The 12,673-nt window shown below is 44.6% G+C and overlaps 3 protein-coding genes across 3 annotated transcripts; 1 reads left to right on the forward strand and 2 right to left on the reverse strand.

Moving 5' to 3' along the window:
• Positions 1–1,186: 1,186 nt before the first annotated feature.
• On the reverse strand, positions 1,187–1,930 carry IWZ02DRAFT_503364 (uncharacterized protein; the record flags this gene model as incomplete). The annotated part of the gene is made up of 2 exons (XM_066770332.1): positions 1,730–1,930; positions 1,187–1,478 (listed from the first exon to the last, which is right to left on the reverse strand). The coding sequence occupies exons 1-2, from the start codon at positions 1,804–1,806 to the stop codon at positions 1,187–1,189; spliced, it is 369 nt and encodes a 122-aa protein (XP_066617577.1). The 5' UTR covers positions 1,807–1,930.
• Positions 1,931–2,939: 1,009 nt separating this feature from the next.
• Positions 2,940–8,263, forward strand: IWZ02DRAFT_428330 (uncharacterized protein; the record flags this gene model as incomplete). Its single annotated transcript, XM_066765936.1, has 2 exons — positions 2,940–3,111; positions 3,162–8,263. The coding sequence occupies 2 exons, from the start codon at positions 2,940–2,942 to the stop codon at positions 8,261–8,263; spliced, it is 5,274 nt and encodes a 1,757-aa protein (XP_066617578.1).
• A 26-nt stretch (positions 8,264–8,289) lies between these two features.
• IWZ02DRAFT_157328 (kinase-like domain-containing protein) lies at positions 8,290–9,690 on the reverse strand. Its single transcript, XM_066762018.1, has 2 exons — positions 9,369–9,690; positions 8,290–9,281 (listed from the first exon to the last, which is right to left on the reverse strand). The coding sequence occupies exon 2, from the start codon at positions 9,270–9,272 to the stop codon at positions 8,316–8,318; it is 957 nt and encodes a 318-aa protein (XP_066617579.1). The 5' UTR covers positions 9,273–9,281; positions 9,369–9,690; the 3' UTR covers positions 8,290–8,315.
• Positions 9,691–12,673: the final 2,983 nt, after the last annotated feature.

Here is a 12,673-nt window from a genome sequence, read left to right on the forward strand (position 1 = left end):
ATAAGTTATCTTAAATAAGGCCTACTAGTTAGATATTCTAGATACTATCTATAATATCTTTAATATAGACCTACTATAACTAGTATCTAATAACGTCTTACTAAGCTAGGTATATATAGATTATTAGCTACCTATAGTTATTATTAATAATAAGAATAAGTAGGAGGTAGAGTATATACTAGATAAGTATTAATATTAAAACTATTAAGAGTTCTTAGTAAAGTAGACTAGGTATATAAGACTAATATAGAAACTAGTATCTATATTTAAGGACGTAGTAGCTATTAATAAGTTTAAAGCTAGTTAATAAGTTTAGGTTAGAGGTAAGGAAGTACTACTAAATAATAAGTAAATAATAGTAGACCCTAGTAGTAGAACGTCTAATAAGCCCTAGTACTAACTAAATAAGCTACTAGTAGTACTACCTATACCTAGATACTATAGTACTAGGCTTAGGTAAGTAGACTAGCTAGATTAGGATTCTAACTAATAGAAGGCTACTAGTAATATATACTAACTATATAAGCCTACCTATAATAAAGCCTAGAACTACTAAACCCTACTTACGCTCTACCTACTATTCTACTAACTCTATAATCCTTATAACCTTATTATCTTACTACGCTATAGATACTAATAATAACTACCTATATAACTTATATAACTATGTTACTAAACTTAAGAATCCCCCTCCTCTAGTTAATACTATAGATTCTATAGCTTCTTCTATTACCTCTATAGACCTAGCCTCCCCTTCTAATAAGGCTAACTCTTTTATATTATATTAGATACTAGTTAGAACGACCTTAATAACTCTATCTATAATATTATTACTACTACTAGTAGTATAATTCTCCCCTTTTCTAACTTTAGTAATACTAAGAATAAAGAGGAGGACTACTTAGGCCTCTTTCCTTCTAGCTTTATCTAGTATTAGATTATTATAGATAAGGTTATTATTAGTCTTACTCCTTATAACGCCCTACCTATACCTAGTTATAACGCGTACTAGATTAACTACCCTAGTAGCCTACCTAACTATAAGACCTAGTTTCTTACCTACTCTACTAGTACTAACATCCTACTATTTAGCTAGCTATCTAATAAGTATAAGTCTAGCTAGGGTCTTATCCTTCCTATTAAGTTAACCGAAAAAGAAATAAAAAATAAAAAGAATGCAAATTCCTTAAATGTGACGCCCGGCGTCGAGAGTATCATTAACCGTCGTGGCCCCCTCATCCTTCCTCCCGCTGGGGGCCTCCCTCCCCCCGGCTAAACCGATACTAGTGGAGACGGTGGCAGCGGCAGCAATATTTTCAGCGGCGATGACGGCGACGGCGACATTCTTGTTGGCGTTAGTGACGATGAAATCGGCGCCGGCGGCGGCGACAATCTTGGTGTTGGTGGTGGTGGTGGTTATGAGGAAGTCGGAGCTGGCGGTGAGAACGGTGTCGAGGGCGAGAATGAGCAGCAAGGTCCTGGCGACGATGGGGTCTTAGTTTTCCCTAAGCCGGTGATCCCGGCTAAACGTCGTCGGGCTGAGTCCCAGAGGGGGCGAAGGGGGGCGAAGAGGGGGTCGAGAAGGGGGGAGATTGAGATTGATTGGAGTTAGGTGACCAGCCGCCTTTGGGCGAAGACTGGCGGCGGAGAGGTGGCGTTTTTGGAGTGGGGTGCCGAGTTGCGGGCGGCGATTGAGATCGGCCTTCGGGCGTCGACCTCTTCGTCGGACAAGTTCAGGCGGGTGGTCACGGCAGGAAACGGTGACGGGAAGTCCGGCTTTTGCATCATGACTTCCGTGGTCAGCATAAAGGGACCAGGTGTGAGCAAGGCGGAGGCGTCTGCCTGTGTTAAGTGCTAAAAATCTCCATTGGGCCGGCCTTGTCTCACGGCCCGCCTAGGAGGTGGGTATCTCATGATGCCCCTGGCGGTGAATGAAGCTGACCTAAAGAGGGTCGAACATTGGTTAAATAGATAGTTGCTGGTGTTCTCCTGTGTTTGGTCTTTGTATTATTTGTATTTTGCTTGTTGATCTTGTTCGTTGTTGACACTGTTGCTCTTTTCGTCTTGTTCTCGGGGCTTATTTGTGCTTTTATTCTTGTGTATTTCGATTGTTTCACTCCTATAATCTAGCACATGTTTGAAATCGCTTCCAATCACAGTAGTGGGTGAAAAAGAATGACACTCGGGATGGAAAATAGCTCGCTAAGCTTACCGCAATCGTGATGGTAAATGACTGCTCCTTGAGACGCAGCTGTGAGGGTGGACGACTGCTCCCTAGGCGCGTATCTGACCGCGGACAGCTGTAAATGTAGACCCGATTCAAGGAGCATTGCTTCAGTAATGCTAGTAGCAAATATCGCCATAATAGAACCGCCGTGACAAATGAATATGCTATAGGGATGATGTTTATCTAACAGACTGAAATGTTGTATTCCACGGCATTCCAGTCTCCAAGGTTTGCCGTCTTCTCAGCTCTCATTTGCCTGGAATCATAGGACACTTTCCCCTTACGACAACCTTCTACATGAATTGCGATAATAGCTTCCCTTCCGATAACCTGCTCATGCACCTCGCCGCGACTTACTACGCTGGCTTGTAGTAGACGTTACGCGACTGGTCCTCGTCTAGCCTTGATTGTGATTCGCTCGCTTCGGTAGGTGATTGCGGAGCACTACAGGCTACTTCAGTATGTCGCATTCACTTTTCATAGTCACTGCCTAGGAGATTGTTTCTGGTTTGCCCTGTCATCTTTCGCCTTGCGAGAATTTTCAAGCACTTGCTAGTCTTCAGAGTCGTGGCGGTCATCTACCCCCTGCTCCGCCAACCGACCAACCTGCAACACCCGTCGCCTACCTCCATCCATCGCCCACACTTCAACGACAACACAGTACTTTACCCTCAAAGTCCTCGCATAGTCTTGAAAACCTTTACACATCACCATGGGGCCCCTCTCGAAGGAGCCTCCCGACTTGGGCAAGCTTCGACTCTACGGCAACCTCTATTCGCGCCGCGTCGACCTCGTCGGCGATTACGCAGGCAGTGAGCCGTTTCTCGTGGAAGGCGACTCGCTGTTGCTTGAATGCCTCTCTGACAAGTTGTTGGACTTCCAAGGTTGCTTACCCACTCCAGATAATGACGTGCTGCGCTAACTCGCAGAGCAGACGGTTTCCAAATGCTACATGCTGCCTGGCTAGTAGAATGCTTCTTGAGCAACCTCGCCCAACGGAAATGCAATTTCGATCTCGTCTTCTTCGACGACCACGAGGATCTATGTCTTCCCGCACACACAATCGGTGTCGCTGTCGCCAAGTACCGTCTCGCTCGAGCTGTCATCTTGCGCCATCTGCAGGCCAACCTTGCCCACGCATCGTCTACGATCAAGATTCTGGTTTTCCCGTCGCTCCATACACCTGCATTCAATACTGCGCTCAAAAGCGGCGGGTACATGTTTGTCATGATGAACGATGGGGCAGCTGATGAATGTTTCTGCTCCAAGCACACCCGCAACAAGGCCATCTTCCGCACGGCCATCTTCGATATCCTTGATCGATGCTACAATGTCGCTCTGGCCAACGGGCTTGAGTGGAGAGACACAAAGGTCATCGCCTCGGTTCTCGAAGGAAATACCAAGTCAAAGCCTCGAGAGCCAAAGTCCCGCGAGCTCGCCGAAACGAAGAGATGCGATGGCTTTTTCGGTCACGAGATGTACGAGGTATTTTCCAGGTGCCATCGTCTTGCTTCGCAGACCCTCCCAGAGCGTCTTTATCTCGTTACAGCTACTCTTGCGACTATGCTGTCCACGGAAGATTGCCCAAACAGCTACGCTGCTGCATTTCTCACTCATTGTGCGCTTCAGCATCAACTGCCTCTTGAGTCTCGTGCCAGGACTGTCACTTCGAGCAGCGTCGAGACCCAACAGTTTCTGCAAAATTTTGCTGAGATATGCCGCGATATCATGTATTCGTCGTTCTGGCAGAGTTTTGTTAGCGAAGGACAAATGTCGTCGGCAGACATTGCTGATCTTGTCGACGGCAGACTGTTCAATGACATCGTGGAAGGCAATCTTACCAACATAGCGCTCGACGAGGAGTCTTCGGCCATCATCAAGTCCATGACAAACCTCATCGCATCAGCAGCTGAGATTACACCTCAATTTGAGAAACGACATTGCCTGGACTTTAGCCAAAACGACAGGCAGCCTTTGCCAGCTCATCACAAGTTGCTTCCTTTCTCCGACAGCGTTTTCGACAAGCATCTAGCGCCTGTCAAATTGGATGTGGACAAGCACTCTGCCCAGTCCTCCACTGTTGGTAGTTGCAGAGCTTTCCGGGAACTGACGCATTGGCACAACGCAAATCGTCCCCTCGACCACAAGGCTATCCTGGCCGCAAAAGACAATCGTGGATTCTACGCGCGCCGCCGGGACCAGCGTTTCATGACCGAGATGATGGCTTATGCCGCCAGCCTTACCAATGCAGTTGGGAAGGCTCTGGAACCTGAGACTGTTGTCGTTCAAGCTTCAAAGTCGAGTGCCTCGCATTCCACGAAAGGGAAGCAGCAGTCATCGCAAGCCGGACCAAGTGGGGTTGGCAAAGGCAAACAGCCGAGCAAAAAGCAAGCCATTCTGGATCAACGGGCTGTCGAAAAGAAACGAAAAGACATTCAGAGCGCTTCCAAGACATTGAGCTCGTGGCACTCTGTGTGCAAGGAAATCCAGAAAGCGCAGCAGCCCGCGGATCGCTACACCAAGGCCCTTCGTCATCTTAATTCTCTTCCGATCTCAAAGCAAGAGATTGTGGGTCTAGAAGTAGAGCTCTATGCCTTAAACTGCCTCCTCGAACTATGGATGTCTTCTATCACGGCTAGCCCCAAGTCTCCCAACTACTCGCTTGCCGCGAAAATTTGGGAGTGCGTTGCCCGATTGAACAATACCCCAGACATGACAAAGTCCACTGCCTCGAGGCTGTGGAAGGCGGTTGACGCTTTAGGACTGTCGTTTGCCATTTCTGAACCGAGCTCTGAAGATCGGAAGATTCCCTACGAGTTTTCCCTGCGGCCTGGTAAGGCTTCCGCCTTGAGGATTCCGTGTTCGTCGAAGGAATTCCAGCTTCTCCATTGCGGCCCTTACTTTGATCGGAAAATGGATTCAGCTGTCGACGATCGTGTTCCCTTCCTGCCAGACGGCTGGCAACGAAAAGTCTTGGATGTCGTTGACGCTGAGAAAAGTCTCTTTGTTGTGGCCCCCACCAGTGCTGGAAAGACGTTCATTTCATTTTACGCCATGAAGAAAGTTCTTGAATGCTCTGATGATGGAGTCATCGTCTACGTGGCGCCAACCAAAGCCCTCGTCAACCAAATCGCAGCCGAGATCCAGGCACGCTTCTCCAAGAGTTACAAGCATGGAGGCAAGTCTGTTTGGGCGATTCACACTCGCGACTATCGAGTGAACAATGCAACTGGATGTCAGGTCCTTGTGACAGTGCCTCACATCCTCCAGATTATGCTTCTATCCCCAGCGCATGCGGACTCCTGGTCGGCTCGTATCAAGCGCATCATCTTTGACGAGGTGCACTGTATCAGCCAGACAGACGACGGCATCGTCTGGGAGCAACTCCTCCTTCTTGCGCCTTGCCCGATCATTGCGTTGTCCGCCACTGTAGGAAACCCTCAGGAGTTTCAAGGCTGGTTGGCTTCGACCCAAAAGGCAATCGGGAACGACCTTGTCATGGTCAACCACCCGCATCGGTACTCAGACCTTCGCAAGTTTGTGTACACAAGTCCCAAAGACTTCCAATTCACTGGGCTTCCGAAGGAACCATTGATTACACGAGTAGGCTTGGACAAGGGGATCAATTTTCAATTCGTTCATCCTGTGGCCGCCTTGCTCAATAGGTCTCGTGGGATACCCGTTGACTTTGCCCTGGAAGCGCGAGACTGCTACACGCTTTGGAAGGCCATGAACGCCCATCAGACCGAAACTCACAGAGTGCCGACGTCGTTGGATCCAGAGAAGGCTTTGCCCACAATCATCACCCAGGCCGATACCATCAAGTGGTCCCAGGACTTGAAGCAGTTCCTTGCTGAGTGGATGGCTGACCAGGATTCTCCATTTGACAGAGTCGTGAAAGAGCTTGGTAGTGACTTGTATCGGATCGAAGCAGGCAATGATACGGACCTGGATGTGCCAGACATGGTAGAGACTGTACTTCCTCTTCTCCACCACCTGCATGAACAGTCAGCCTTGCCTGCTATCCTTTTCAGTTTTGATCGGTCAATCTGCGAAGATATCTGCGCAACCGTGGTATACCAACTAAAGCGAGCGGAATCCAAGTGGAAGGATACATCCCCGGTGTGGGCGAAGAAGATGGAGTCATGGGAGACGTGGAATAAGAGTCAGAAAAGCATTTCAAAGAAAAGGGTGGCGACGAAGACCGCGAGCGTGCATGAAGACGGCATGGCAAAGGCTGACCTTGAAAGGGAGGCCGCTTCCATGGACGCGGACTCCTGGGAGACCTTTGACCCCAACGCGCCCACAGACGGCTTCCATTTTCTCGAGCGGACCAAGCTTCAACAGTCTGAGCTCGAAGCGTATGCTGAAGAACTTCGCTTCCGCGGCATCTCTGAGGGTCTGATCGAGGCCCTTTCGCGGGGCATTGGAGTTCACCACGCTGGTATGAACAGGAAATACCGTCATGTCGTTGAGCTCCTGTTCAGGAAAGGGTTTCTGCGGGTGGTTGTTGCAACGGGCACTCTGGCTCTAGGCATCAACATGCCTTGCAAGACGGTGGCTTTCTGCGGCGATTCTGCTTTTCTGACGGCTCTCAACTTTCGCCAAGCAGCTGGTCGTGCTGGACGCAGAGGCTTCGATGTCCTCGGAAATGTTGTATTCCACGGCATTCCAGTCTTCAAGGTTTGCCGTCTTCTCAGTTCTCGTTTGCCTGAAATCACGGGACACTTTCCCCTTACGACAACCTTAGTGCTCAGACTGTGCACCCTGCTTTCAGAGTCTAAGCATTCAGAGCACGCTGTCCGTTCAGTTGACGCGCTTCTTTCCCAGCCTCGTCTTTACCTCGGCGGAGACGAAAACCGCATGTCTTTCCTCCACCATCTTCGTTTCTCTGTGGAATATCTTCGTCGACAATATCTGCTTGACCAGCACGGGAAGCCCCTCAACTTTGCTGGCTGCGTTTCTCACCTTTATTACGCAGAGCCTTCGAATCTGGCCTTTCACGCTCTGCTCAAAGACGGTTACTTCCACAAGCTATGCGCGGGCATACGCAAGAAACCAAAAATGATCGAGAGGGTCACCCGGACCCTCATGCTTGTGCTCGCTCATATTTTTGGCCGCTACAATCTCCCTCAAGTCGCCAAAGAATCTGTTGAGGTCATCAAAAGCTCCTCCTCGGTCGTTATCTTGCCAGATCTCCCTGAAGAAGCGGCCAACATCCTTCACCAGCATAATCAGGAGATTCTCGGCATTTTCAGTGCCTACGTTCACACCTTTGTCTCCCAGCACGTCGCTGATCCGGACTGCCACCTCCCACTCACGCGTATTAAGTATGGCGGCACTGACAACGCCACATACAACAATCCCAACGGAGCTGTCTTTACCACTATTCGCTCCCCGTTCGTCGCGCTCTCCGGTCATGATGACGGCTCCATCAGCTCGATCGGTGAGCTTTGCCGCACCGTCCGCGCGGGAGTTTTTCTAGAGGAGGCGGCGATCCCGTATCTTCCACTTGCCACCGAGTTGCCGCTGAATGCGTACCTCCTTGACTTCTTCAAGCATGGCGACATTGGGGCGCTGGTTGATGCGAACAGAATCAAGAAAGGCGACGTGTGGTTCCTGCTGAACGATTTCTCTATGGTGATGGCGACAATCATCGCCAGTCTGACTACTGTTGTCAACGGAGGTGAGGGAGATGTGGAGGATCTGTTGGTGGTAGGAGATGGCGATACACACGAGGAGAAAATCGAGGATCAGCTTTGCGATCAGGCTGCGCCGACAGAGAGGAAGAAGAATTTGCCGGCGCGCGTCAAGATCAGCGGGAAAAGGGTAGCCGACAATTGGAATGACGAGGACGAGGAGCTGGATGGTGGCGCAAGCGATGTTATTCCCGAGACGAAAGGACATGTCGAAGATGGTATGAAAACGCCTGCGTGGGATGATGGTGACGGCGAGGGTAACTTGCTTGATGTGCTATTCGCATTCCAGAAGCTCGCCGACGAGTTCAACCAGAAGTTCAAGGCCATGTGGGCGTAGATAGCGGTTTCAATAAGCAATTACAAGCTGACTTTTCATCCTTGAGCGCCGATTACCACACAAAATTATTGATCGTCAGCTTGAAAAGGATTCGCTCCATTTCTTGCTCACGCTCGTATTCCGACCCTCCCAGCCTCGCTACAAAATCGTACCACCAAAAATTTCGAGGGCAGAACCATCGCGCCGTCGTGAAGTCCCAGTACTCGGGATACCAGCCCGCCGACTCGAAGTCGATGATTCCAGAGACTCGACCGTCATGGACCATGATGTTGTGATGCTTGAGGTCACCGTGCGAAAAGACGACCCGATGCGATATGGACCGGATCGAGTTTACTGTGGCGACGCCTTCGAGAAAAGCTTCACGCGACGGAAACTTGAAATCCGAAGCAGGATGGAGGAGGAAGTCGATGAACTCGTCCTTGTTTTCGCACGGCGGAACAAAGTGATTCGGCACACGTATGCTCCTAATTCCCGCTCCGGATGGAGAGCATATACGCGAGCCTCCCCAAGGACTTTTCCATTTACGAATAGCGTCGAAAATCGTCTTGACGTCTTCGAAGACTGATTGCTTCTCAGAGTCGCTTAGCGTTTCATAAACCTGGCCAAGGTCGTTCCCGGGAATTCGTGTCATGAGGATGGAAACAGGTGCATGTGGCGTATCTGGGTGCTCTCCGTATGAAATGATGACCGGTACAGGAAGTCCAGCGGCTCGAGCCATCTTCGTCGCTAGGACTTCTTCGACTCGCGTCCCGTCAGACCATTTCAGTACGAGTCCAAAAGGGAGGTGCATCAGCTGATTGTCGATTGCCATGCCCGTCCATCGACAGTAATAGCTGATTGAGAATATTTTGAGCGCCTTATGGACGTATCCGATGAGTAGCCTCAACCACCGAGGTGCTGGCGCTGGCACAGGCGGAGCTGCTTTTGTCACATCTGTGCTTGCGAGGCGATGTGGCCAGGTAAAAGTGGGCAAAAGTATTGAAGGCACGAGTTTTCGTATTGAGTCCATGTTTCTCAACTTAAGCAGGTCTTGACGTTAGATGGTCTTGCAAGGTTGAAGTGGCAAGGCATGGAGAACGGCTTCGGGACAGTCGCGCGCACTTACTTGCGGACACCGCTGGGTTGGCTGAGGCACGAAGACACGCAGATGATCCGGAAACACTTTTCCCACGCGCTCAGGACCGTGACGAGGGGGCAAATTCAGCAGTGTTGAATGTCGTTGTCGCCTGGCTAGCCGTGCCTCACTATTTAGAGGACCGGGAACGGTCGGGGTGCGGTGCTGTTGTGCCGGAGGCGGGATATCTGTGGACGAACCGAGATCGGTTCAGCCTCAGGCCACCTGAAATCACGATAACTGATTGGTTAAGGTGCTTACGCACCTATCCTAATATAGTTAATCCTAACTAGTATTAGTCCTATAATCGTGCTAAGATAACTCTACTATATATACTTAAGATAATATCTTCCCCTTATTATATAACTAATTATATATATAGATATACCTACTTATCTATAATTATTATAAGCCTAGAATTACTAATATATACCTAGTTAACTAATTAGAGCTATATAACTTAAGTAGGCCCTCTCCTAGCTATATATTAAAGCTTAGTACTATACCTAATTAGGATAATCCTATAGGAAATATAGAGTTTTTAATATTAGGGTACCCTACCCTATAAAGACTTATATCTTTCTAGATTAGGTAGTTTTAAGAACTTTCTAGGTATTATACCTTAGTAAAATTACTATAGCTACTAATACTACTATTATTCTTAATATAGCTAAAGACTAGAATAGATAGCTTAACTAGATAATCTTCCTCCTTAATTAATATAATCTACTTAAATATACTAGCCTTATTACCCTCTTTTCTAAAGTAGAGCCTTAAGAGCTACTTCTTAAAAGACTAGTCCTTACTAATAAAAAGGACCTTAAAACCTATAAATAATAAGCCCTACTCCTCCTACTATATAAGGACTTTACTACTAAGAAGTACCTTACCCTTAATAAGATTATAGATACCTACTCCCTAACTACTAAATATCTAGCTTACGGAAAACCTATAATTAAGAAAAGGATAAGCGCCCTAAAGGATAGGTTTATACTAATAAGTAACTATAGGGAGAAGATACTCTTAAAGAAGTTAAGATAGCTTTAGAAGGGATTAAGAATATAAGACCCTATAAATTAGATAAGTAAATAGAAGTATCTCTAATAATATATAGAGGATTTAAAGCTTCCTAAAGTAGGTAGGATAGTTAAGTACTTTATATAAGCTATCTATAAGTCTAATAAGTAGGCTACGTCTACTCTCTAGATAGAGAAGCTCCTATTAGCTTACCTTAATCTTTCTACTACTATTAATACCTTTTTAGTATATAGATAAGACTTTAGTATAAGTAGCTATAGTAGTAATACTACGGTTCTTTAAGACGTTTTAAGCTACGTAGATAAGGACTAGATAATAATAAAAGGTTCTACTATATTATCTAAAGGCCGTCCCTATAGAGACTTAACTAGAAAGATAGATAATAAGTAGTACCCTATATATATAGCCTATAATATTATTAACCTAGCTAAGTATAAGCTACTTAATAACTACTTAAAGGAGGAGAAGGCTTAACTATTATACTATATAGACTAACTTAAGGCTAAGCCTTACTAGAGAGCTATTTCTAAGTAGTTTAATAATACTAAGATCCTTAAACTACTAGACGATAATAAATCTATAAAACTATATAAAGGGAATATATACGTTACTATCTCTAGCTAAAACCTATAAAACTACTTAGTATAAATAGTACTAGATAAGGGATAGATCTTAGATATAGGCTTAGATCTTTATATTATTAACTACTACTCTTATATAAGCTTTAAACTAATAAGACTTCTATTAAATAATAATATTAATATTAGAAATAGGATAATTAGAGTAGTTATATATAGAAGAGTTAAACTCTATATAAGGGATACTAAGGGCTACCTATATAACCTAAACCTCTATAATATAGTATATATCCTAGACTTTTACGTTAATATTATATCTAAAGAATATCTTAAAAAGGCCGGCTTTATTTAGTATTTATAGAATAATATAATACTCTATAATAGAGATCTATTACTTTAACTCTCTTAGCTATAAGGATGTATTCTATACTTCCTAATTAATACTCTAGCCTAGTAAATACCTTAAGTACTTAACTAGCTAGCTAATAAATAAGGGAATCCTCTCCTAGTAGACTAGGTCCTTAAAGTATAGAAGTAATAAGCTTATACCTCTATTATTTAAGATCTTTAAACTATAACCCTCTAAGACTAGTAATAATAGTAAGCTTATAAAACTATACTATTTACCCTAGCTATTACCTACTATAGTATAAATCTAATAAGGTCTCTTCTATCTCCGGCCTAGTATACCCTTCTTAGCTATATTAGCTATAAGTAAATTAAATACCTAGAGCATAACGTAGAGGGAGTAGCTATTATATTATTACCTAAGAATATACTATATATAAATAAGTACGACGTATATATAAGATCTAAGAGTTCTATAATAAATAACTAGTATACTATAGCCTATCTTCCTACTCTATAGGGAGAGATAGTAGTAGATATTATATACTTTACGCCTATATATAATAGAGACCTATACCTATTCTACGCGTATAACTTAGAGACTAGAGTATACTTTATAAGCTTATATCCTATAAATAATACTAAATACTAGCTAAAGATATAGAATAAGCTAGTAGCATTTATCTATACTCTTAGATGAGATATTTATATCTTAAGGATAGATAATAAGCTAAAGGCTAGCCTAGAGTTCTATTTAATAGTTCTTAATAATAAGAGTAAGATTAAGCTATTAGCGCTATATACTTTAGTATAAGATCTAGCTAAGAGAGCTAGGGGGGTAATTATTTAGGTAGTATATTCCCTATATTTATATACTAATCTACTAGAAAGCCTTTAGCTAGAAGTTTATACTATAGTAGTATATCTAGTTAATTACTCCCTAATATAGTAACTTAAGTAGAAAACCCTATTTAAGCTTACTACTAGCTATAAGCTAAATCTTACTTATATTAGGCTATTTAGCTATAAGGCGTATATCTATAGGATAGGGAAGGACTAACTAGGTAAGACTTATAAGCTAGAGTTACGTACTAATATTAGATACTTAGTTAGCTAGAATTTAATAATAATTACGTAAATCTAGATCCTATTATTAAATAAGGTAGTAAGGACTAGGAACGTCCTCTTTAATAAACGCTAATAATATTACCTAGGCTAGCTAGAGAACTAATAGACTATTAATATACTAAATATACTTAATCCTTACCTACTAGACTAATTCTATAAGCTACTTTTAGTCTTAGGACTCTTTAATATATAAGAGAAAGTTCT

This window comes from Phyllosticta citriasiana (genome assembly GCF_038021145.1).
Source record: "Phyllosticta citriasiana strain CBS 120426 chromosome Unknown IWZ02scaffold_23, whole genome shotgun sequence".
Lineage (NCBI taxonomy): Eukaryota > Fungi > Ascomycota > Dothideomycetes > Botryosphaeriales > Phyllostictaceae > Phyllosticta > Phyllosticta citriasiana.